The sequence below is a fragment of the Myxine glutinosa genome, chromosome 11 (assembly GCF_964187855.1).
Source record: "Myxine glutinosa chromosome 11, kmMyxGlut1.1, whole genome shotgun sequence".
NCBI lineage: Eukaryota > Metazoa > Chordata > Myxini > Myxiniformes > Myxinidae > Myxine > Myxine glutinosa.
Window position 1 is genome coordinate 121,146,531 of NC_136271.1, and position 24,944 is coordinate 121,171,474.

At 44.0% G+C, this 24,944-nt stretch overlaps 1 protein-coding gene across 3 annotated transcripts in view; it reads left to right on the forward strand.

The window, feature by feature from the left end:
• Positions 1 to 6,410: 6,410 nt before the first annotated feature.
• The window catches only part of LOC137436924 (autophagy-related protein 2 homolog B), a 174,123-nt gene continuing 155,589 nt past the window's right edge, over positions 6,411 to 24,944 (forward strand). For 2 of the 3 annotated variants that reach the window (XM_068131157.2, XM_078787075.1), the window contains exons 1-2: positions 6,411 to 6,660; positions 23,611 to 23,773. In XM_068131157.2, the coding sequence (XP_067987258.2) occupies positions 6,493 to 6,660; positions 23,611 to 23,773 (331 nt within the window). In that variant the 5' untranslated portion in view covers positions 6,411 to 6,492. The remainder of the gene's footprint in view (positions 6,661 to 23,610; positions 23,774 to 24,944) is intronic. The other variant, XM_078787074.1, reaches the window with a different exon arrangement.

The following is a 24,944-nucleotide window of genomic DNA, read 5'->3' on the forward strand; positions in this document are numbered from 1 at the left end:
CATTTCTGGAGGAGGATCGTGCTTCCACAATGGCTTCCTGGACAAGAAAATACACTGGTTGGTTTGCTATTGTTGCAGTGGGATCAGCATTTGGACCTGCAATCTCCAGACTGCTGTAAAATTGCATCTTGGTGTTTCACAGCCAGGGTGTTGTCAATGAGTCTGCTGTCCATATGGGATGTTGACCTGCGGACCTGTGTAAAATCAGCATTGATTGATGATGGCAGTTGAAGATCTGATGGTGGCTCTCGCATAGGGAAGGTGAGTAGGCTGTAACCCTGGCCAACTCCAGTCGAATGTCAAGCCTGTCCTGGAATTCGTGAAATACTTGGGCCAAAGAACATTCTGAGCCCCTGGCCCCAAAACGAATGCGGCAAAGGCATAATATTGTTGTGGTTTTATTTCATAGTATTTGCTCAGTTAAGCGAATTGTATTGAATGTAAATAGATACAGTGCCTTCAGAAAGTATTAACACCCCTTGGATTTTTGACATTTTGTTGTGTTACAGCCTGAATTTAAAATGGGTTACATTGAGATTTTTTTGTCACCGATTTACACAAAGTATCCCATAATGTCAAAGTGAAAACATGTTTTTAGTCTTTAATGAGAATGAAATACAGAAATATATAATTTACATAAATAAGTATTCATGCCGTGATTCAATACTTTGTAGATGCGCCTTTGGCAGCAATTACAGCCTAGAGTCTTCTTGGGTATGTCTGTATCAGCTTTGCACATCTGGATTTGGGCAGTTTCTCCCATTCTTCCTTGCAGATTTGCTCAAGCTCTGTCCAGTTGGATGGGGAGTGTCAGTGAACAGCAATCTTCAAGTCTTTCCACAGATTCTCAATGGGATTCAAGTCTGCGGTTTAGCTGGGCCACTCAGACTTTCACGTTCTTGTACTGAAGCCGTTGCAGTGTTGTTTTGGCTGGATGGTTGGGGTCATTGTCCTGTTGGAATGTAAATCTACGCCACAGTCTCAGATCTTTTGCACTCTTAAGCAGGTTCTCCTCAATTATTTGCCTGTATTTGGCTGCATTCATTGTTCCCTCTATCCTTGCAAGTCTCCCAGTCTCTGCCACTGAAAATCATCCCCATAGCTTGATGCTGCCACCACCATGCTTTACGTTGGGGATGGTGTTAGATGGATGATGAACTGTGCTCAGTTTCCGCCAGACTTGGTGCTTTGCATTCAGGCCAAAGAGGTCAATTTTCGGCTGTACGTGCTTTTTTTAATACATGCTTAAAACCATTTAGTATCCTGACTCCTGTCTGTCATGATGGCGGCAGCTGATGATTGGTTAATCAAGAAATTATTGGGTTATAGAGATAGGAATGTAGCACGTGCCTTTGTTATGCTCGAATAAATCGGGCTACTGGCATGATTCCCCATTTGTAACGATAATATGGATGCGGACCTGAAGCCGACTTGATATTTGCGGTACAAAAGGCGATCGTGGTCTTCAAAAACCTGTCTGGAGTTATTTATATGGTGGACGGATCATAGCAATAGTGTTGTCATTTTGAGGAGTCCCGAAGAGGTCCTCACATAGTTAAAGCAGTTATTTCTTAGTTTTCCTGTTTCGTTTAATTGTCTGAAGTCTGTGTTGATAGATATGCATTACGATTGTGTAGATAGAAATCCCAAATATCATTTTTCTCATTCCACATTCTTTTCTACAAGCCATCTGCCACACATTATCCTCGCACACAAACGCATTTTCCTCGCAGCCCCGACACTGCTTCAAACCCCTTCATGAACGCCTGACACAAAATATTGCATCGAAACCCGAGGCTGTCACGAGCCCATTCTCTTCACGGACGCCCCAAAACTGCATTGACAGGTTTGGTGAATGCCTACGAAAGGATATCGCACCAATGGCGACTCCTCCCATGGACGGGGAGGGGAGGCTCAGCTTGAGTGAAGGCAGGTTTGACATATTAGGTGTACCAGAAAGTAATGTTTAAAAAAATTAACATTATTTTCCGGTACACCTATAATTATTAAAGAAAAAGGCAGATCCAGAGTGCCCCATAAGTGAAGGGGGTAGAAAGACAAAGGATCGGATATTTGAAGCTTGAGAGGGATTCTGGAATCTGTCGGGTTGCCCTTTCGCCCTTCTCTCCTTTCGCCCTTCTCTCTTTGCAGCATTCTCTCTGTCATTCCTTTCGCTTTGCTTGCTCATTTGAGTTTTTTTCTTTTACTTTCCTTCACGCTTTTGCGAGTCACTTCTCGCCACACTATTTGTCATTTGCTCTTTCCTGGAAGTGCAGAGGAATCTGGTTTCAGTCAGAATGTAGGAGGCAGAATTGACACGTGTGAGGTGTGCTGGGGTCTGTCCTGTCACACATCTACTTCTTTGTCCTTATCTCATCTTCTTTGCCAATCACGCATCTCTCCCTTCCATGTCGGATGCATGATGCCAAGATTCTGAAGGCGGGTCTGTTGCGTAGGAGTTCATTTGGGAAAGTATTAGGTGTACCGGAAAGTAATGTCGTTTTTCAAAGAGGAATACACAGCTTAAAAAAAAGACATTACTTTCCGGTACACCTCATATGCACTACATGACCAAAAGTATGTGGATACCCGAACATCTCATTCCAAAATCATGGGCATTAATATGGAGTTGGTCCCCCCCCCCCCCCTTTTCTGATATAAGTCTCCAGTCTTCTGGGAAGGCTTTCCACTAGAGGTTGGAACATTGCAGCGGGGATTTGCTTCCATTCAGCCACAAGAGCATTCGTGAGGTTGGGCACTGATATTGGGCGATTAGGCCTGGCTCGCAGTCGGTGTTCCAATTCATCCAAAAGGTGTTCGATGGGGTTGAGGTCAGGCCTCTGTGCAGGCCAGTCAAGGTCTTCCACACCAATCTCGACAAACCATTTCTGTATGGACCTTGCTTTCTGCACGGGGCCATTGTCATGCTGAAACAGGAAAGGGCCTTCCCCAAACTGTTGCCGCAAAGTTGGAAGCACACAATAGTCTAGAACATCATTGTTCATTTGTTCATTTGCTGACGTCTAGAACGTCATTGTGTGCTGTAACATTAAGATTTCCCTTAACTGGAACTAAGGGGCCAAGCCCGAACCATGAAAAACAGCCCCAGACTGTTATTCCTCCTGACCCAAACTTTACAGTTGGCACTATGCATTCAGACAGGTAGCGTTCTCCTGGCATCCGCCAAACCCAGATTTGTCCGTCGGACTGCCAGATGGTGAAATGTGATTCATCACTCCAGAGAACGTGTTTCCACTGTTCCAGAGTCCAATGGTGGCATGCGTGCTTTACACCACTCCAGCCGATGCTTGGCATTGTGCATGTTGATCTTAGGCTTGTGTGCGGCTGCTCGACCATGGAAACCCATTTCATGAAGATCCCAACGAACAGTTGTTGTGCTGACGTTGCTTCCAGAGACAGTTTGGAACTCGGTAGTGAGTGTTGCAACCGAGGACAGACGATTTTTACGGGCTACGCGCTTCAGCACTTGGCCGTCCCATTCTGTGAGCTTCTGTGGCCTACCACTTCGCGGCTGAGCTGTTGTTGCTCCTAGACGTTTCCACTTCACACTAACAGCACTTACAGTTGACTGGGGCAGCTCTAGCAGGGCAGAAATTTGACGAACTGACTTGTTGGAAAGGTGGCATCCTATGACAGTGCCACGTTAAAAGTCACTGAGCTCTTCAGCACGGCCCATTCTACTGCCAATGTTTGTCTATGGAGATTGCATGGCTGTGTGCTTGATAATTATATATACCTGTCAGAAATAGGTTTGGCTGAAACAGCCAAATCCACTAATTAGAAGGTGTGTCCGCATACTTTTGGTCATGTAGTGTATGTGCTGTGATTAATTGTTGTAGAGTGACCACAAAGTCCCTATGCATAATAGTGTGTCCTCTGTTACTTATTTGTTTTCCAAGTGTGACCAGCATGACAGACACCAGTGAGTACACGATATAAGAGAGACTGATTACTTGTGTTTGGGTTCACGACCGCGTGCGAGGAGCAGGTTTTGAAGACATAAGGGCAAGATTTTCGCAGAGGTTCGATTAGCCAGCTCCTTTGCACGACAGGATGCAGGCATGGGAGATGAAGGCTTTTTCAACAGGGAGTGTCCTTTATTTAAAGCGTTCTGGTCGTCCAGCATCACGTCAACGCCATGCGGACATTATTGAAGTGTCCTGCTTGAGATCACCACTGAAATCATATCAAAAACGATCTTCTGAGTTAGGCATTCCACACTCAACAGTCCAAAAAATAATGAAAAAGGATCTGGGATTGAAGCCATTTAAGCCTGGATGTGTTAATGAGCTTTCTGATAGAGACTTAGCTACTCGTGAGGTCGCGTGCAAGGCTCTTCTGCAGCGATTTCCCACCATTAAATCAAGACGAAGCGTTTTTGTTTTTTCTTCGGATGAGTGTGCTATTTACCTCCAATCGATCCAGGAATGTTTCTTTTTGGTGCAAAGAATGAGGAAATTTAATAGCATCCTCCTCATGTCATGAATTGGGCAGCAATTTCAGAAGAACACTTGATAGGGCCATATTTTTTCGATACAAGTGTCAATCACACTGCTTATTTGAACATGCTTCAGACGTGGTTTGTTCCACAACTGCCTGAGAGAGGTCTCGAGGCAACAGCTATCCTGCAACAAGATGGTGCACCAGCACATTATGCTCTCGCAGTTAGAGAATATCTCTATGACAAATTCAGTGGATGATGAATTGGACGTGGATCTGAGATAGCGTGGCCTCCTCAAAGTCGGGACTTAACAGCATGTGACAACTCGCTTTGGGGCATTGTGAAAGAGGAAATTTCTCATCTCTGCCTAACAACAGTTGAAGACCTTAAAACAGCTGTCAGGGGCTGCTTTTATGACCTCCAACCCTCAATATGGAAAAAACGTGTCCAGAATAATATGGAGAGAAATTCGAATTTGTGTGGAGAATGGCGGGGAGCATACAGATAAATTCTAACTGCGTGCATAGGGACTTTGCGGCCACTCTGTACATTTCAATGTTTTCTGTCCTTGTAAATACTTGTTTACCTGCCACTGTAAATACTTGCATTTTGATTTCTCTGACTGTCTTGATTTATTCTGTCTGTTCTAATACTGCCGAGGTGTTTGGTTAGCGCTGATATTGTTATCACATTTCAATGTGAGATGCGGTTATGCAATGTTGGTTCCACTTGGCGACTGACTACGGTCTGTTGCGTAACTGAGTGTCCTGACACAGTAATGTTCGGCATGGTACCCGCTCACATTCGGGCTTTTGCGTTTGGTAACACGACTCTGAGCGTGGGATCCTGCGGGAAGTTCTGGGGCGACTGGCAAACATGGTCTCTCGGAGTTATCCAGAGACGACGTCTGTCACAATATATTTCAGCATTTATTATACAGTATATTCCGTTTCATAAAATTCCGTGATTCCACATTAAATTCTTGAAGACAGCAGAATAAATTATTTTTTATTTACACACTGAGGAAAGTAGGGGGAGGGGGGTTGGGTGGTTTGGGGTTCTTAGGATTTGTCCACAAAATACCTGGATTTTTGACATGTTGCACTCCGTGAAGTTTTATCTAGCAAGGTCATTCTAAATTGATAAATGTCACGTTATGGTGAAGGGAAGTCCAAGATGGTTGCACCCACGAGGAAGATGGTGTCACGTGATTGTGGCTCTGTGACTTCAAGACACATCCCCAAAGCAGCATGTATTTTGTGTGCGGCCCCTCGATAAGTCTGTATACAGTATGTACAGTATAATGGAGCAAGTGTACGGCCAGCCATTAACCCACGTGACTGTCTCTTAATTACGTATATATACTGTTTGAATGTCACTTGCACCGTGATGACGTCTATTAATTACGTACTATTCGAACGTACCATTTAGATTTTAGACCATCGAGATTGTCGAACCTTTTAGATTTAATCACACACCACACAAACACAATGCACTGTACTTTTTTCAGCAAGTATTATGTGCAAACTCTACCCACGGGTACCCTGCTGGTTAAAGAACAATTATATTTATAATCGGTGAGAGAATATTAGCATGAAAGACAATTTAAGGGATATCGAAAAGCAAAATGTTTGGCGGAAATGGGAATAAAGAGGAACGAAGTAAAGTGAATTGAATTTACCATTGAGGAGAATGTATGGAGCAGATGTCGGGTGAGGGAACTGAAGAATGATTGGTTAAAATTTCCGCTGTATGTAATAAATAGACCCAACGTCAATTTTCATTCATGAGCGAAGCGTGGCGGATCGGTGGGCGCATCAATGCGTTTCACTGCTTTAAAGTCGACAAAATGGCGAAGTATCAAGAAAAAAAAGAGTTTAGAAACAATAATATGTTTTTAAAACCTTTTGTAATCGCAAAGCAATAGGAAAATGGTTATCACGTGACGACGACGCCTGTGTTGTGTTTTGGAAGCTAAGAGTAAGAGCTTGAGGGACCGAAACCGAATTATCTCCGGATATCCGAGTAAGATGCCGTGGTATTTCCCATGGTCGGACTCGATAAAAAAGCGAGCTTGTCGCTATCTTCTTCAACGCTACCTGGGACATTTCTTTGAGGAGAAACTGACGTTGGAGCAGCTGAGCGTTGATTTATACCATGGAACCGGCTCACTACGACAGCTGCCACTGGATGTTTGGGTGAGCAGCTCCTCCTCACCCTATCTAGATGGACACTACTTGGGTATGGAGTTTCTTTATGAGCTAAAATTTGCCTCGTGGTTCTGCATGTTGTCGTCCTATTACTGTTTGTCATTAGTGGCGTTCCCGGTCTTCCTCTTCTTCCTTTAAACGTTTGACAGTGTTCTGGATTTGGAGCTCATTGAGAAGCTTGTAACCATATTAACATTGTCATCACTGGACTTGTAAGACCAGGCGTTGGACAATGGACCATCATGGTGGGATCGCAGCATCATGAGCCATGTGCTAAGATGGAAACGCCAATCAAACCAACCCCAAATTTGGTCCACCAAAGAAGCCCTCTTTTGTCATGAATATTTAGATTTTTTTTTTTTTAAGCCGTCAGGTATAGTGAGTGTGTTGACCTAGCGGTTAGGGTGCCGGCTTGGGATCCAAGGATCCTGGGTTCGAATCCCAGTCGATCGCTGAATCCCAGGCCAGGGGGGTTGACTCAGCCTGTCATCCTTCCGAGGTCGGCAAATTGAGTACCAGCTCACTGGTAGTTCCCTGTGAGTCGCAAGAGGCAACTAACAGGGTTGGCGGCAGGAAGATCATCCGGCCATAAAACATTGCTTCAAAAAAGGGGACCACGGTTCCCGAAAAAGGCCAACCCCTGCCCTGCGGGGCAAAGTTGCCTCGAAAGGTGGTTCAGTTATAGTGTAATAGGAGTTTAAAGACTGCAAGTATTCTCAATAGGACTGGAATTGCTTTGAAGACCTCCCCTCCACCCCCTTTGCTGGATCTTGCGTCCAAAAGCCGTGCTGCCATGTGGATTTGGGCCACTGGCTCGGTTGAACGTTACATCAAGTATCACCAAAGTATCACCACTGTCTCATATACAATATCAGGCCGAGCAAGCCTTTGTAAACACATGCCACCGTCTTTATAAATGCTGTTTATACTGCTGCAGACAATTGATCCCTCAACGGACTTTTCATAATCGTCGATGATGTAACGACCACAGCCGACATTCACCTCAAGACCAGGTATGTTTAATAACATGAATAATGGTCATGGGGAAGGTAACACAAATAAGTAAATGATCAATGATGTAATAATAAACGCCTTAACCCAACCACCGGTACGTGGCCACGATGCCAATGAACAAACGATCAAATGGACATTCCTTAATTACCCAAGTCCTTATCTGGGCCCAATCATGCACACCATGGTAGAGACGGAGGGAATCAACAACATGCATTTTAAGGCAATTTTCCCTGCAAGAGCAGGGGTTAGCCTTGCGGTCCCCATGACAATCTTCTCCATTTTGCCCTATTTTCTGCATCTCCCCTTGTTAACCCCCTTGAACGCATTTCTTCTTCCACCATCTTTAGCCAAGTCTTTCTCGGTCTTCCCCATCCTCTACTTCTTTCTACATTCATTTCCATCACTCTTCTCCACCAGTCACTTTCATCCTTCCTCGACACATGACCAAACCATCTCAACCTGTTCCTCTTCACAGCATCAATCACAGGCTCAATCCCATCATCTTTTGCAATTCATCATTTGTCTTCCTCTCTCTCAACGATACTCCGCACATCCACCGAACCATTTGCATTTCCACCCTTTCCAGCCTTCGTTGCTGCTCCACATTCATGACCCATGTCTCGCTCCCATAAATCATAACACTTATCATATCACACATGCAGCATACACCTTTCCCTTCAGCTTCAACGACACTCCCCTCATCAGCACGCCACTCAGTTCCCGAAACTTCCATGCACAACTCACTCGAGCAACAGTTGCCGAGTCTGATCCACCTTCTCCATTCAGCATGTCTCCGAGGTAGCAAAATGTTTTCACACCTTCCAGCTTCACGCCGTCTCCAAGATCCAACTCAACATTTCCCCCATCTGCAGCTCCCTCTGTGCACACCTTACATTTGAATGTAGCTGCCACACTGGTTAATGACCCTCTCAGACCACTACATTTTTGATGAACCCACTCAGCGCACATTGTACATTGAATGGAGTTCACTCCGACACCCTTCCTGCACACAGCACATGGCCACTTCCCACTTCCCTTCCACCTCCACCTCACCACACCTCCTTCATGCTTTACCACTTGCCATCACCTTTGTCTTTCCTATATTCACCTTCAGACCTTTTGTCTCCATACATTCCTTCCACTTGTTCATCTTTTCCTTCAGTCCATCCATACTTTCCGCAATCAACACCAGATCCTCTGCAACTCTGCAACATCTGCAACTAAACCCTCCTTTACGTTCTGAGCCAGCACCGCTATCACAGCTACAAATAGTAGTGGACTTGGTACCGACACCTGATGCACTCCCACCTTCACCTCAAACTCACCACTGTTCCCGTCCTTCGTCCTTACAGCTGTGCACGCCCTTTTGTACATTGCCATCACTACTCTGATCAACCATTCCTCCACTTCTAACTTCCTCAATGCCCATGTCTCTACTTCACGTGGAACCCTATCGGATGCTTTCTCCAGATCAACAAACCCAAGAAACAACTTCTTCCTCTTCTCCATGTACTTCTCCTGCAACTGCCTCACAATAAAGAGTGCGTCTGTCGTTCCTCTTCCTGGCATAAATCCAAACTGCATTTCGTCGATCTTCACCTTCTTCCTTATCCTCCTCTCCAACACCCTTTCCAATACCTTCATTCCATGCTCCAATAACTTTATCGCTCGGTACGAGCCACACTCCAGAGGGTCACCTTTCCCCTTGTATAGAGGGACAAGGGTACTCAGTTCCCAAGCCACTGGAATGCGGCCTTCTTTCACCACCAGATTACAGATCTCTGTCATTCTCTTCACACCCCAACTTCCTGCTGCCTTCAACATATCTCCCACAACTCCCGTCGGCCCTCCCGCTTTTCTACTCTTCATTGCTTTTATCGCTTTTTATTTTTTTTAAAATTTATTTATTGCTTTTATCGCTTCCTCAACTTCCTTCTCAGTTATCTTCTCTGCCGGTCCTAAAACTGGTTTACTCTCGATGTTGCCATCCCATTCATTCTCTGTATTCAACAGCATTTCCATATATCTTTTCCATCTTCCTTTAATTCCATCTGGGTCGACAACGATTTGTCCCACTTCATCCTTCAAGCAACTCACCCCCATCACATCACACCTCTCTTTCGTTATCTGCTTTGCAATCCTGAATACCACTCTCTGACCCTCTTCCGAATCCAAGCGTTCTCCGAACATTTTCCTACATGCCTCCTGCGCCTTTGCTACCTCATTCTTTGCAGCCTTCTTGGCTGCCTTATAACTTTCATGCTCTGCTTTTTCTGCTCCCGTACCCTTCGCCTTCTGCCACTCCTTGAACTTCTTCCTCTTCTCGTCAATCCTCTTTCCAACTTCATCATCCCACCACCATGTTTCCGAGTGCCTTGGTGGTGCTTTTGTCCATCCACATACCTCACCAACGGCTCCCAACAGACTATCTTTCATTGACATCCAACCACGTTCAAGCTCAACCACATCATCCTCTACCCTACTCAGCCTCTCTTTTAATGCCTCCCTTACTGTCACCTCTTTCAACCTCCACACCTTCATTCTTGGTTGGTACTTCACCCGCCGAGCTCTCCTCGCACCTTTCACCCTTATGTCGCAGACAACCAAGTGGTGCTGTGAAACAGCCTCCTCCCCCGGGATCACCTTTGTGTCCCAGAGGTGCCTCCTATCTCGCCTACGCACCATCAGGTAGTCAACGGTTGTCGTCGACCCCCCTGACGTGTATGTAACAAGCTTATTGTCCCCTTTCTGGAACTGAGTATTACAAATCAACAAATCAGCTCCATCAGGAAACTCCAAAATCCTTTCACCTTCTCCATTTCTCACACCATATCCGTAACCCCCATGAACTCCCTCAAAACCGTCCATACTCCTTCCCACATGTCCATTTAGGTCTCCTCCAACCACAACAACTTCCTCATCTTTCACGTTTTCCATCAGCTTCTCTATCGCACACCAGAACTTGTCCTTCTCTTCATCGCTCCGACCAACCTGCGGAGCATATCCCGAGATGACGTTCACCAAGAGCTTTCCAATCATCATTTTCACCATGATCAACCTATCACTCACTCTCGTCGCACTCACCACACTGTCTACAAACTCTTCAGAAAACAGGACACCAACACCATTCACGCCCTCCGGGCACCCTTGCCACACAAACTTGTATTTCTGTCCCTGCCTACCCTTCACCATTCTCACACCACTTCCCTTCCATCTCGTCTCTTGCACACAACATATGTCCACTCTTCTTCTGACCAATACTTCCACCACTTCTCCTGATCTCCCTGTCATTGTCCCTACATTCCATGTCCCAAACCTCAGAAACCGATCTCCACTTCGGGCTGTACCCTGCCCATATGTAGTTATAATTGTCATGGTTCTCTTTTTGAGGCAATGTTTTTATGGCCGGATGCCCTTCCTGACGCCAACCCTCTTAGTCGCCTCTTACGACACGCAGGGATACGGTGTACCTATTCTAACCAGGGTACACACCGGGATATCACGAGACATTTCATCATGAGACAGAAATACCATGCCGTGTCTGGTCTGGCAGGGCACCACAGGATGATCAAGGTCCTGGCCACTCTTGCAGAGAAATGGCCCATCACATTCCATATTCTGGCCTGGAAGAGAGAAGGTGTAGCTCTGGCTGCTGTAGGACACAGTTCCCACCAAACTGATTCGGCTTCTCATGTGTCCACCCTCGCTCCGCTCTTTATCTCCTTGGGCCGGGGCATCATCAATGATGTGCCATGCCCCTCCCTTCTCATTCACCATTGGCCCATGGCTTAGTCCAGTGCGGGGCCAAATCCGTCTGCGACCCTCGAGTCGTCTTTGCCTCTGTAGGCTCGGTCAGCACTATCATCAATTCCTATTTTCCTGCCCAAGACAGTGGCGATGGCCCGAGTGAACACTTTACAAAAGCATGAGGGACAGATTACAGAAGTGAAGATATTAAAAATATCAAAGGGAGGCACAAAGTTCCCCTCCCTTTATAAAACGGATCATTTCTCTGTATGCAGCTTCAACATGGGGACTGAAAATACGTTTCTCGGCTTCTACTGGACGAAATCGGCTGCAAATTTCAGAACTAAATGCTTTGTACATCGAGGTAATATGTTCCAAATTTCAGAAGTAAATGCTTTGTACATCGAGGTAATATGTTCCAATTTTCAGCAACATCTGTTTATGCATTCTTGAGTTGTATTTGGAAAACCCTCAATCACGTTGTTGTCTGTCCGTCCATCTGTCCGCCCAAAATGTGTTGGTGCTCATATCTCAAGGACTATATCTTGAAACTGGCTGAAACTTGGAATATACTTTGGCCAATAGGTCTAGTTAATGGCTTTCAAAACAAATTCCACCTAAGTGCTATAATTTTTGCTTTAAAATTAAATATATATACATAGATATACATATATAAAAAATATATACACACTTTATAACTCTTCAAAAAATGACATGCTGACCCAATGGCCTAATTGATAAAGCATCAGACTCCAAAGCTGGGGATTGTGGGTTCAAATCCTGTCTGTGTTGAATATTTTTTCCCCTTACTTTTTCAAGTCTTTTATATTGTCTTGAATAATGAGCAAGTAAACATCTTGTTCAATGAGCAAATGCATTTTGTTCATATTTAAAACACTAGGGCATGCCCGTACTATATCTATATCTAAAATTATATCCCCCCCCCCTCTATTTACATGAAATGGTTTGGTCCAAAGCGAACGGCTTGCGAGTACGGTGACAATCCACCCCCCCTCTATTTACATGAAATGGTTTGGTCCAAAGCGAACGGCTTGCGGAGTTTGGTAAAGAAATCGCCATAGCGTGCACAAACGCGCAGGAAAGCGAAAGAATCGCAAATTAGTTTTTATTAGTTTTAAAACATAGTTTAACGCCAACATAGTTTGCCAACGTGAAATAAATGAATACGCTCTCAAATGTGCCGTCCGAGGCCGAGTCTGTTCGCCACGTTCGGCACACGTGATAGCTCGCTGCTCTCTGATTGGTTGAATCGTTTTTTGGACATAGCTCGGTAACTACTTGTCCGATTAATTTCAAACCTTGAAAAGGCACATCCTCGGGTCCCCAGCAATATACCTGGCAAGTTTCAAGTATATCGGACCCATGGTTGTCGAGAAACAGCGGTCACAGACAAACAAACACACACACACACACACAGACACACAGACACACACACACACACACACACACACAGAGATTGCTGGAATTATAGATAGATAATAATCATTCTTAAACCTGAATTTCAGCATCATTATGAGTATTGTATCACTTCAAATTGCTTATTGTATGGAAATCGAGGGGAGGTGGAAAGCACCCTTTCCTTTTTTTGCGACAGTTTCTCTGTATGCAACTTAAACATGTGGACTGAAAATTCGTTTCTTGGCTTATTTTGTTATATTGTATATACTAGCGTGACTCGGCGCGGTCCGTGCGTCTCACCACACGTCGTTTCAGAGGGGTAGGCATCTTTGACCATTTTGGTGTCTTTTGGGTCTTCATGGTGTTTTGGGTCTTCAGGGCCATTTGGGTCTTCAGGGCCATTTGGGTCTTCAGGGTCTTTTGGATCCTCTGGACCTTTAAGGGTATTTTGGGTCTTTGAGGTGTTTTTGGGTCTTCAGGGTATTTTGGGTCTTTGGTGTCTTCAGAGGCTTTTAGGTCTTAAGGGTCTTCGGTGTCTTTTGGATCTGCGGGGTCTTCAGTGGCCTTTTTGGGTCTTCGGGGTCTTTTGGGTCTTCAGGGTATTTTTGGTCTTCGGGGTCTTTTGGGTCTTCGGGGTCTTTTTGGTCTTTTGGGTCTTTGGGGTGTTTTTGGTCTTCGGGGTCTTTTTGGTATTTGGGGTCTTTTTGGTATTTGGGGTATTTTGGGTCTTCGGGGTGTTTTGGGTCTTCGGGGGGTCTTCAGGGTATTTTGGGTCTGCAGGGGTCTTGGTGTTCTGAAGGGTCTTGGGGGAATTAAAGGGTCGTCAAAGGTCTGATGGGTCTCAGCAGTCTTAACGCAATTAAGAGGGTTAATTAAGAGGGTGGTAATTTTATTTGAAGAAGAAGAAGACGTTTTCGTTGCATATAAACATACATACATAGCGAATCATATACGTTTAAAAAATAAAAATAAGATAAATATACATTATACATGTGTACACACTTTATACCCCTTTAACATATTTTAAAAAATCATTCTAACATGCTGACTCAATGGCCTAATGGATAAAACATCAGAATCCCAAGCTGGTGATTGTGGGTTCAAATCCTGACTGGGTTAAATATTTTTTATATCGTCTTGAATAAAGTCTTGTACGATGAACAAATGCATTTTGTTTGTGTTTCAAATGTATCTTGGGAAGAATGCCAGGGGCATAGAAAAGGCCCCTTTATATAAGTGTATGTGCCATGTGGCAAAGTATAGAAAAGAAGGGACTCAATAGCTTGTATAAAATTCAATAGCTTGTATAAAATGCCAAAAGAAATGCCAAACAATACAAAATAAGGGGCATTCAAAAAATCTCGGGTGCATGCTGGACAACGCGTGTGTTCTGAGGAGGAACCAAGTAATGCTCTAGAGAAGTTCATATAAAGGGCGTCCTACATCTGGCAAATAAAATGCATTTACTTCTTCATGCAGCTGTATGAATCAAATTGGCGCCCCTTTATATGAACTTTTCTAGAGCATTACTTGGTTCCTCCTCAGAACACAAGGGTAGTCCAGTCATGCACACCAGATTTTTTTTAATACCCATTATTTTGTATTGTTTGGCATTTCTTTGGCATTTTCTATAAGCTATGGAATGGAATGTCCCTCCTTTTCTATACTTTGCCACATGGCACATACCTTTATATAAAGGGGACTTTTCTATGACCCTGGCATTTTATCCAAGAATGGTCAAAAGGCTTCATAATTTGATACAAGCACGGGGAGAGGGAGATCACAATCTTAACTATTCCACAAGAGATGCATTTCTAACGTCACAATTAATTGTCACGCTTGCGCTATTACATTTACTAAGAATATAACCGCACTATATTAAGCATTATTATTAACCCCTCAAAGCTATTTCCACAACAGTATGTTGGTGGCAGGTTCTCATGATTGTGTCCATTCTGTTCTCTTTACTGTTGCCATATTTTCGGAAGCCTCTTCCAGTGAGATTCTGAATATACCTTTCAACATAACTGGAAATAAATACCGAGCCAACGAGGTTGTAAACTTGCACAATCCTTGTTTTTATGAGATGATCAGCTGATTTGGTCTTAAGTTGTCATCTGCAGTGACCATTTGGTATTCTTCCTGCATCAGTCTTTACACCAGATCATTATTATTTTCCTCCACCACCAAAGGTGGGTGGAGGTCATGTTTTTACCCCTGTCTATTTGTCTGTCAGTTTTTCTGTCTGTGAACAGGATATCTCCAAAAGTTGTACGTGGATTTGGATGAAATTTGCTGGACAGGTCGGGTGTGAGACATGGACGAAACTATTAGATTTTGGTGAAGAGCACAGTGAGCTCGATCATTAGAAATGGAAAGGATATGGAACTGCCCAGACTCTTCCTAGAGCTGGCCGTCCGACGAAACTGAGCAACCGGGCAAGAAGGACCTTAGTCAGGGAGGTGACTAAGAACCCAATGACCACCCAGTTCTGACAGAACTACAGAGTTCCTTGGCCAAGATGGGAGAACCTACCGGAAGGACGTCAGTCTCTGCAGCACTTCACAAAAATTAGGCTTTATGGGAGAGTGGCCAGGCAGAAGCAACTCCTGAGAAAAAGGCACATGACAGCATGCCTGGAGTTTGGGAAAATGCAAGACCTGAGAGCATGAAGGAAAAGATTCTGTGGTCTGATGCGACAAAAATTGAACTCTGGCTTGAATGTCACGTGCTACGTCTGGCGGAAACTGCGCACAGCTCAACACCCATCTAACAACATCCCTACCATGAAGCATGGCTTGAATAATCAAAACATCATCTTATGGGGATGCTTTTCAGTGGCAGGGACTGGGAGACTTCAAAGGATAGAGGGAACAATTAATGGAGCCAAATACAGGCAAATCCTTGAGGGAGCCTGCTTCAGAGTGCAAAATACTTTTGATTGCGGTGAAGATTTCCGTTCCATCAGGACAATGACCCCAAGCATCCAGCCAAAACAACACTGGAATGGCTTCAGAATAAGAACTTAAAGTCCTTGAGTGGCCCAGCCAAAGCTCAGACTTGAATCTCATTGAGAATCTGTGCAAAGACGTGAAGATCGCTGTTCACCGATGCTCCCTATCCAACTTTACAGAGCTTGAGCAAATCTGCAAGAAAGAATGGGAGAAACTCCCTAAATCCAGATGTGCAAAGCTGATACAGACGTACACAAGAAGCCTCAAAGCTGTTGTCGCTGTCAAAGGCGCTTCTTTCAAGTATAGACTCGGGGTTGAATACTTATGTAAATTAGATATTTCTGTATTTCATTTTTAATTATCTTGTAAGAATTTAAAAAAAAAATTCCACTTTGAGATTATGGGGTATGTATAATGTGTAGATCAGTGACGAAAACCGAAAGCACACATGATTTCGATGAAACTTGACCACAACCTTCATTCATCTCCTGTGATGCACCAAAGTTTGTTTTTGACATTAATAAAGTTGGGCCCTGCAGGGGTGTACAGTGTGGTTGCTCCTCATAATAGGTATTTGCTTTCTTCTCAGCAATGACACATACAATTTCGATGAAACTTGATCACATCCTTCATCACCCGTGATGTACCAAGGAGAGTTTCGGAGGGGAAAGTTTGAGTGTCTACAGCCTGAGTCACTGACTGACGGATACTGCACAATGCTAATACCTCATCTGGATAATGTTTGTTCCAGGTGACCAAAAAATGGACAACAGGAGTTACAAACACAATCCAGAGAAGGCCCTGGAGGAAGCATAGTTAGACCAAAGATTAAAGGGAGAAATGGAATTGAAAATTTTATTCTAGTGCAGTGCCTCAAATTGCGTTGAATATAACAAAATGAACTGGGTTGATGGAGGCTGACATCCATCAACCCAGTCCATTTTCTGTTAACACTGTGGACACCTGTCTGGGATAAATTCTCAATTATGGAAACATTCGTAACCTTTTTAGAGGTGCCTTGGTGCTCCCCAGTGTTGTGTATGAAATTCAGGCTGTAACACAACAAAATGTGGAAAACGTCAAGAGATGTGAATACTTTCTGAAGGCACTGTATATATGTATAGCATGATATCTCAAAAGGTTGCATACGGATTCGGACAAAACTTGGCAGATGAGTTGCTGACAAGAACAAGCTAATTCGATTTTGGAGGTCTGGATCCAGATCCGGCCTATCATTGGGATACAAAGCGTAAACTATTTAGCCTAGTTATTGTGCTGCTTTGCACTTTACTGTTCATATGGAGTTTGAGGCAGCTGCATCTGTCAAAACATCGATCCCTCCCCTTTTCTCAGCCATTCCCACCAACCACCCTTTAACACAAATATCTCCTCCTTCACTGCAACAGCTGGGGTATCAAGTTTTCATCCGAAGGTGTTTTCTAGCACACTTTGCTACGTTGCACTTTATCTTTGGCTACCTAATGGATTCCTCTTTGATGTTTTATAGTATACTCTCATCACTGTCCTTCTTGGCAATCGTTTCCACATGTCAGAAACTGTAAATTGTCATGTTTAGATTGTATGTATGCTTTTTTGCCCAGATTTATCCCCACACCTTCCGATATCGTGCTACGTACCAAGACCCCTGGCGTTAAATTCAAAACATATTTCATTATCATGATGCCTATTTCCAGATGCCGTTGCTTGACCTAGCGGCTGAGGTCTATATCAATGTGACCCTAAACAGCCTGACTATTTCTGGACAAGCAGTAGCAGTATAGGAGGTTGGTGAAGGAAATGAGAAACGCTCTCCCCAATTTTTTTTTTTTTTTTTTTAATTATTTTTTTGTGTACAGAATCGAGGCTCATGAAAGAGCTAACATTTATTTCACAAACAAATCAACCAGACAGACAAAATATATAAAAAGAGGGAGTGGAAGACAAGATGGGGAGAGAAGGGGAAGCACACAAACACAACATTTGAGAGCAGGGAGATGTGTGGGAGGGAGAGGGCTTGGGGGAGGAGGTGTGGGAAGGGGGGAAATTGATGATTGACATCATTGGTCTTGATGTCATTCTGATTTGATTATTCAAGCCAATAAGACTTTATGGGAGATATTTTTGATCTTTAATGATATTGGGAGATATTAAATTTTATTTAAAATCCCTCAACTGCATTCAACAATTTTGTGAGGTTCTTGTGGTGTCTATATAAGTGTCCTGCTCAAGAATGCAATGCCTTGTTCCTGTGAAACTCATTGTGGACCCAGTGTTGACGTGCTGCACAGACTATATGGCATGGCTTTCTTTGTATGTGATATCAAGAATTAAAATAACTAGCAACGGTACTCGCCCTATGGGTGGGTCTTCAATTGGGAGGCCCAAATGAAAAGGCAAAATATCAGAAATTGAAGGCTTTTTTTTTTCTTTTTTTTTAATTTTAAACCATTTATATAAACATCCGTTAAATCATATCACATGCAAATCATCAAAATCTAAACAGTATTTGTAGAATTTCAATAAAAGCCACATCACTGTTCATATCGGTAAATATTATTCCATCGTGTTTGGAAAATTGTAAAAATTGGAAAAAATATATAGCCTATTTTACTCCAGGGGTCCCAGGATTACCAACCAAAAATTTTGTTGCGATCGGTTCAGCCGTTTTTGCGGTACCTGGGAACGGACAGACGGACAGACGGACAGACAGACAGACAGACAGACAGACAGACAGATATTTGGTGAATTATAGTAAGATAATACTAGAACGTCACTCGGTAGAGAGCATACTGCCACCAGGCTGAACAGTTTATGTTTTGTATCCCACTGATAGGCCAGATCTGGATTCGGACCTGAACCAAATCTAATCAGCTTGTTCTTGTCACTGAACCAACTCGTCCACCAAGTTTAGTCATAACTCGTCCATAACTTTTTTTTAATATCATGTTATATGTCTCTTTTCGCCTGATCTCTCAATGGTGAGAATCACCTAAAATTTGAATAATTCTCGTATCCGAATCCACATTCAGATCTTCACCAAAATTGAATCGAATCGTTCTTGTCAGACACCCAACTGGTCCACCAAGTTTCGTGCAAATCCGTCCACAACTTTTTGAGATATCATGCTATGTATCGTTTTTGGCCCTACCACCCAATGGTGAAGAATCACTTTAAAAATTCTAGTAGCCGAATCCAAATCCGGATCTTCAGCAAAATCGAATAATTTCGTCCTTGTCACATACACTACCTCTCTGCCAAATTTCGTCCGAATCCATCCACAACTTTTTGAGATCCATCCACAATCCATCCACAACTTTGAGATATCTTGTTGACAAACAAACAAACACAGACAGACAGGGGTGAAAACATGACCTCCATCCACCTTCGGTGGCGGAGGTAATATATAATTGGAGCAGTGTTGGCTTTTTGTGCTTATGGGAATGTGTTGGGGTATATAATTTTTTTTTCTTTCTTTATTTGGGAGCAAGGCTCATGGAAGAGCAACATAAATCAGACAGTGGGGCAAACGTAAAGGGAATGAACAAACAAGGTAAGAGGAGAGGGAGGTGAAAAGCAAACATTGACACCAGCAAGTAAAATGGTTGGGTGAAAGGGTAATGGTGGGAGCAGAGAGGGTAATAAAGAATGGGGATCAAATGGCGATGCACTGCTTGATTGAAGCCCTGGAGGGAATAAGGTCAGAGAACAGCCTATGGAAGGTGGTTTCCATGGATGGGAGTAGTAAGGAATAAGGAACCGAGATGTATGTAGACCGCCTGGATTTTGGAAGTTTAACCAGGAAGGGATTACTGGAAGAATCCATACATCCTGGAGGGGATAAGGGAAGGTAAGAGGACAAAGAGCAAAGGGAGTAATATTAGAGAATGACCAATAACCCGATGGTCACGCTGGCTGAGCTCCAGAGATCCTGTGTGGAGATGCGAGAAACTTCCAGAAGGACAATCATCACTGCAACACTCCACCGATCTGGGCTTTATGGCAGAGTGGCCAGACGGAAGCCTCTCCTCAGTGAAAGACACATGAAAGCCCGCTTGGAGTTTGCAAAAAAGCACCTAAAGGACTCTCAGACTGTGAGAAACAAGATTCTGTGGTCTGATGAAACCAAGATTGAACTGTTTGGCCTCAATTCTAAGCATCATGTGTGGAGGAAACCAGGCACCGCTCATCACCTGCCCAATACCACCCCAACGGTGAAGCATGGTGGTGGCAGCATCATGCTGTGGAGGTGTTTTTCAGCAGCAGGGACTGGTCAGGGTTGAGGGAACAATGAACGGAGCAAAGTACAGAGATATCCTTCATGAAAACCTGAAACAGAGCGCTCAGGACCTCAGACTGGGCCGAAGGTTCACCTTCCAACAGGACAATGACCCGAAGCACACAGCCAAGACGACGCAGGAGTGGCTTAGGGACACCTCTGTGAAGGTCCTTGAGTGGCCCAGCCAGAGCCGTGACTTGAACCCAATCGAACATCTCTGGAGAGACCTGAAAATGGCTGTCCACCAACGGTCCCCATCCAACCTGACAGAGCTTGAGAGGATCTGCAGAGAAGAATGGCAGAAAATCCTCAAATCTAGGTGTGCAAAGCTCGTCACGCCATACCCAAGAAGACTCGAGGCTGGAATCGCTGCCAAAGGTCCTTCACCTAAGTACTGAGTTAAGGGTCTGAATACTTATGTCAATGTGATATTTCAGTTTTTTATTTTTAATAAATTTGCAAAACTTTCTAAAATCCTGTTTTCTCTTTGTCATTATGGGGTATTGAGTGTAGATTGATGAGGGAAAAAATGAATGTAAACGATTTCAGCATGAGGCTGCAACATAACAAAATGTGAAAAAAGTGAAGGGATCTGATTACTTTCTGAATGCACTGTATATATTTGTATAAAGCTGAATTCATGTCTGTGGGTGGGTCAGAAGCGCCACCCATTCTACACGCCATGCATTTCTCCAACGGCCCAGAACCCCAACCGCCAGTTGCCACACAAAGCTGCGACACATTTTGGGACGTCAAATGCAGTTACTTTCTGTCTGCTAGTCAGTGACATTCCTTATAACTCAATTTTTGCTCACCAGAATTTGCCAGGCATTGCAATGACTGTTAGAAGCAAACTGATTTCTTATATTTGCGTCCGTGCAGGTATGAAAAAAGACGTCCCTGTACATGACGTCATCACACAGCGGCGTCTTTTTTTATGCCTCCACCCCCGAACGTGGCTGGATGCATTATGTTTTTGGGGTTGTCCGGCCGTCTGTCCGTACGGGCTAAACCTCGTTTTTCTCAGCAACCACATGTCCGATTAAGACTAAACTTTCAGGTCTGCATGGGTGTCATGCAGATTAAGACTAAATCTGCATGACACCCATGCAGAATGTTTTTATCACAATTGTGACGTCGTAGGTCACGTGGCATGGCAGCCATCTTGGAATAAACACAAATAATAATAAAAATATTTATCGGAAACCGCTGAATGAAAAAATTTGAAACTTCGCACCTTGTCACGTACTCCCAATGGGGAACAAAATCGTGATAATGATGACATCATAGGTGAAGTGGTATAACGGCCAAAAATTTTATAATCGAATTCCTTATCCTAAAAATCTGAAATTGCATGCACATGATCTATGACCAATTTGTATTGAAATATTAAATTTATGACGTCATAAGTCACATGGTTTGGTAGCCATATTGTATTTAACCTAAAACCTTATAAAAACGTATTCTCCCAAACCACCAAATCGATTGACTCAAAACTTTACGTGTGTCATTGACTATGCATGGCGATTAAAAGATGATCACAAAAACATTATTGGTCACATGGTGTGGCAGCCATATTGGATTGAAGGAAAATATTAAATAATTATATCTCTAAAAACCACTTACCCTGTCGATGCGAAATTTTACAAATATATCTAGCACCAGCACCACTGTTGCATATAGTTTGAAAATAGTGACATCATAGGTCATGTGGTTTGGCAGCCATTTTGGATAGAAAAACGAACCTTATCCTATCAACACGAAACTTCACAAATGTGATCCTCAACCATGCATATGCAGTGTGCACATTTTTCATGCCATATGTCATGTGGTGTGGCAGCCATATTAGCTTGAAAGCCGATATTTCAAAAAATCCCTTCTCTGAAACCGCTTCACTGATTGATATGAGACCTGTCAAGGCTGGTGAAAATGTGAAACTTCAAAACAGCTTAAAAAGGATTTAAATCAAACTTGTTTATTTTTAGGACAGTGACTAGAGGGCATATGCCTGTTGTGGGACGATGCAGAGGCATATTGGCGACAGTCGCATTGCCTTCATTTTTTTTTTTTTTTTACATCCCTCGATCGGACGAAAGCATGGCGGTTTTGTGTGAAGTGCGTCACTGTCTCCTAATGTGTAAAATCATAAAATTATACTTTTTTCTGTACAGGTAAACATCAGTGAATGTATGATTGTCCGATTAAGAGCGAAACTTTCAGGGTAGGAGTGACACCCATGCAGAATGTTTTTATCACAATTGTGACGTCATAGGTCACATGGTATGGCAGCCATCTTGGAATAAACGCAAATAATTTTAAAAATATTTCTCGGAAACAGCTGAATGGAAACATTTGAAACTTAGCACATTGTCAAGTACTCCCAATGGGGAACAAAATCATGATAATGATATCATAGGTGAAGTGGTATCATAGGTGAAAGGATCAAGTAAAGCGGATAGTGTATGATTCCTACTATGCTGCTCAACCACAAGTAATTTTCACCACTCGCAGGATGCTTTCTTCAATCTGTAAATCCTTCCTGAGTGTATAGTATAGCGATATGTAGTGAGGATTGGCCCACCTCCATCCCCCCTCCGTTCTCCCTCCGTAAATGCTTAATTGAGAAGGAATACAATCTTAATTGAGAATAAATGCTGAGAAGATAATTATTTTACAATAGCTCCCCCCGAGTGACCTCACTTGATGGATCATCCCGCCCATGATATGCATTTGTCAAATTGAGGATACTGCACTTACAACTCTCAAGTTAAACATAGCTCCTTTGAAAGCATTATGAAGATGCTAGTTTTGATAGCCGGACCATTTCTCTCTTTGGGTGTTTTTTTCTCTCTTTGGGCATCACCATGTGCACATTGCAGTCGTGTTATTCCATCCGATGCAAAAAAAAAAAAAGGGTATTGGCACATTCCACTTTGCAAGTAAGTGGTACTTCAAGTTTTATGTTTTGTTTATGATATGTGGATACCACGATATGTGGATACCGGGTTTAAACTTGAACAGCGCTCAGTAAAGCACATACCTATGCCAGGCTGAACAGTTTACGTGTTTTATCCCACCGATACGCCACACATCTGCATCCGGACCTGGACCAAAATCTAATCGGCTTGTTTTTGTCACCTACCCAACTTGTCCACCTAGTTTCGTCAGAATCCGTACGTAACTTTTTGAGATATCCTGCTATATATCGCTTTTGGCCCTATCTCGCAATGTTTAAGAATAGCTTTAAAGATTCTGGTAACTGGATCCGGAACCTCAGTATAATCTAATCTGTTCGTCCTTGTCACACACTCAACCTACTCACCAAGTTTTGTCCGAATCCGTCCAAAACTTTGAGATATCCTGCTCACAGACAAATAGAGGTGAAATATAACCTGAGTGATGTGATACATTGGTAAATACTCAATTTGGATGCAAATGTTTGAATCCCGAGGATTGCTTTCATTCTAATCATTTGTAATCCATTGTTTTCTGTGTTTTTATCCATTTGATGATGATTATGTGTTTTAGGCCCTCAATGAATTGCTGGAATCTGTGTCTGCACCACTGGAAATTACAGAGGGCTTTGTGGGCAGCATTTCAGTCTCTATACCATGGTCAGCCCTCCTTAATGAGAATTCCACTGTGGAGGTTCAAGATCTCGAGATTGTTCTTCGGCCACGAGCTCGCAATGGTGGGTACTACAGGCCTTTGCAGACCCCAGTTATTATGCCATCTTTTTTCTTGTATTTGTGTCTCCTCACAAAATGTCTTGGGGTTGGGGGGGCTGTGTGGGGGGCGGTTGGAGGTTAATGAGGGAATAATTGTTCAACTGTTATCTCTTAATGAATGCTAGCGAAAGTATTTGTAACCCCAATTACCAACGGCCAGAATCGGATGTCTAGGCAGCCTCTCTATCATCCTCACATTCGTGGCTGACTCTCTTTTTCTCCTCTGTCTTCCTCCTTTCACACCGTACAACTGCACTTCGATATGGCGTGTCCATGTGAGCTACTGCAAGCCGTACACTGCAAGCCGTACATGGCGTGTCCACGTGAGCTCATGGCCGTACATGCTCGCGTGAGATGGCGTGTCCAGGTGTGCTACTTCAGCACAACAAGGGTGCATGCCTAACATTCACAGGGTTAGGGTGGGAGGGGGGGAGGTGGAGGGGTGGTAGACTCCTCCGCAGGTGGTTGGGCTGGCTAAAAGAGGCAGTGATGCTCGCACACACGAGATGCGGGAGCCACAGGGAGACTCCATGGTGAAGAGACCCAGGGAGGCACTATGGTGAAGAGACCCAGGGAGGAACTACAGTGAAGAGACCCAGGGAGCCTCGATGGTGAAGAAACCCAGGGAGGCTCTACGGTGGAGACCCAGGGAGGCTCTATGGTGGAGAGACCCAGGGAGTCTCTACGGTGAAGAGACCCAGGGAGGCTCTATGGTGAAGAGACCCAGGGAGGCTCTACGGTGAAGAGACCCAGGGAGGCGCTCTACGGTGAAGAGACCCAGGGAGGCTCTACGGTGAAGAGACCCAGGGAGGCTCTACGGTGAAGAGACCCAGGGAGGCTCTACGGTGAAGAGACCCAGGGAGGCTCTACGGTGAAGAGACCCAGGGAGGCTCTACGGTGAAGAGACCCAGGGAGGCTCTACGGTGAAGAGACCCAGGGAGGCTCTACGGTGAAGAGACCCAGGGAGGCTCTACGGTGAAGAGACCCAGGGAGGCTCTACGGTGAAGAGACCCAGGGAGGCTCTACGGTGAAGAGACCCAGGGAGGCTCTACGGTGAAGAGACCCAGGGAGGCTCTACGGTGAAGAGACCCAGGGAGGCTCTACGGTGAAGAGACCCAGGGAGGCTCTACGGTG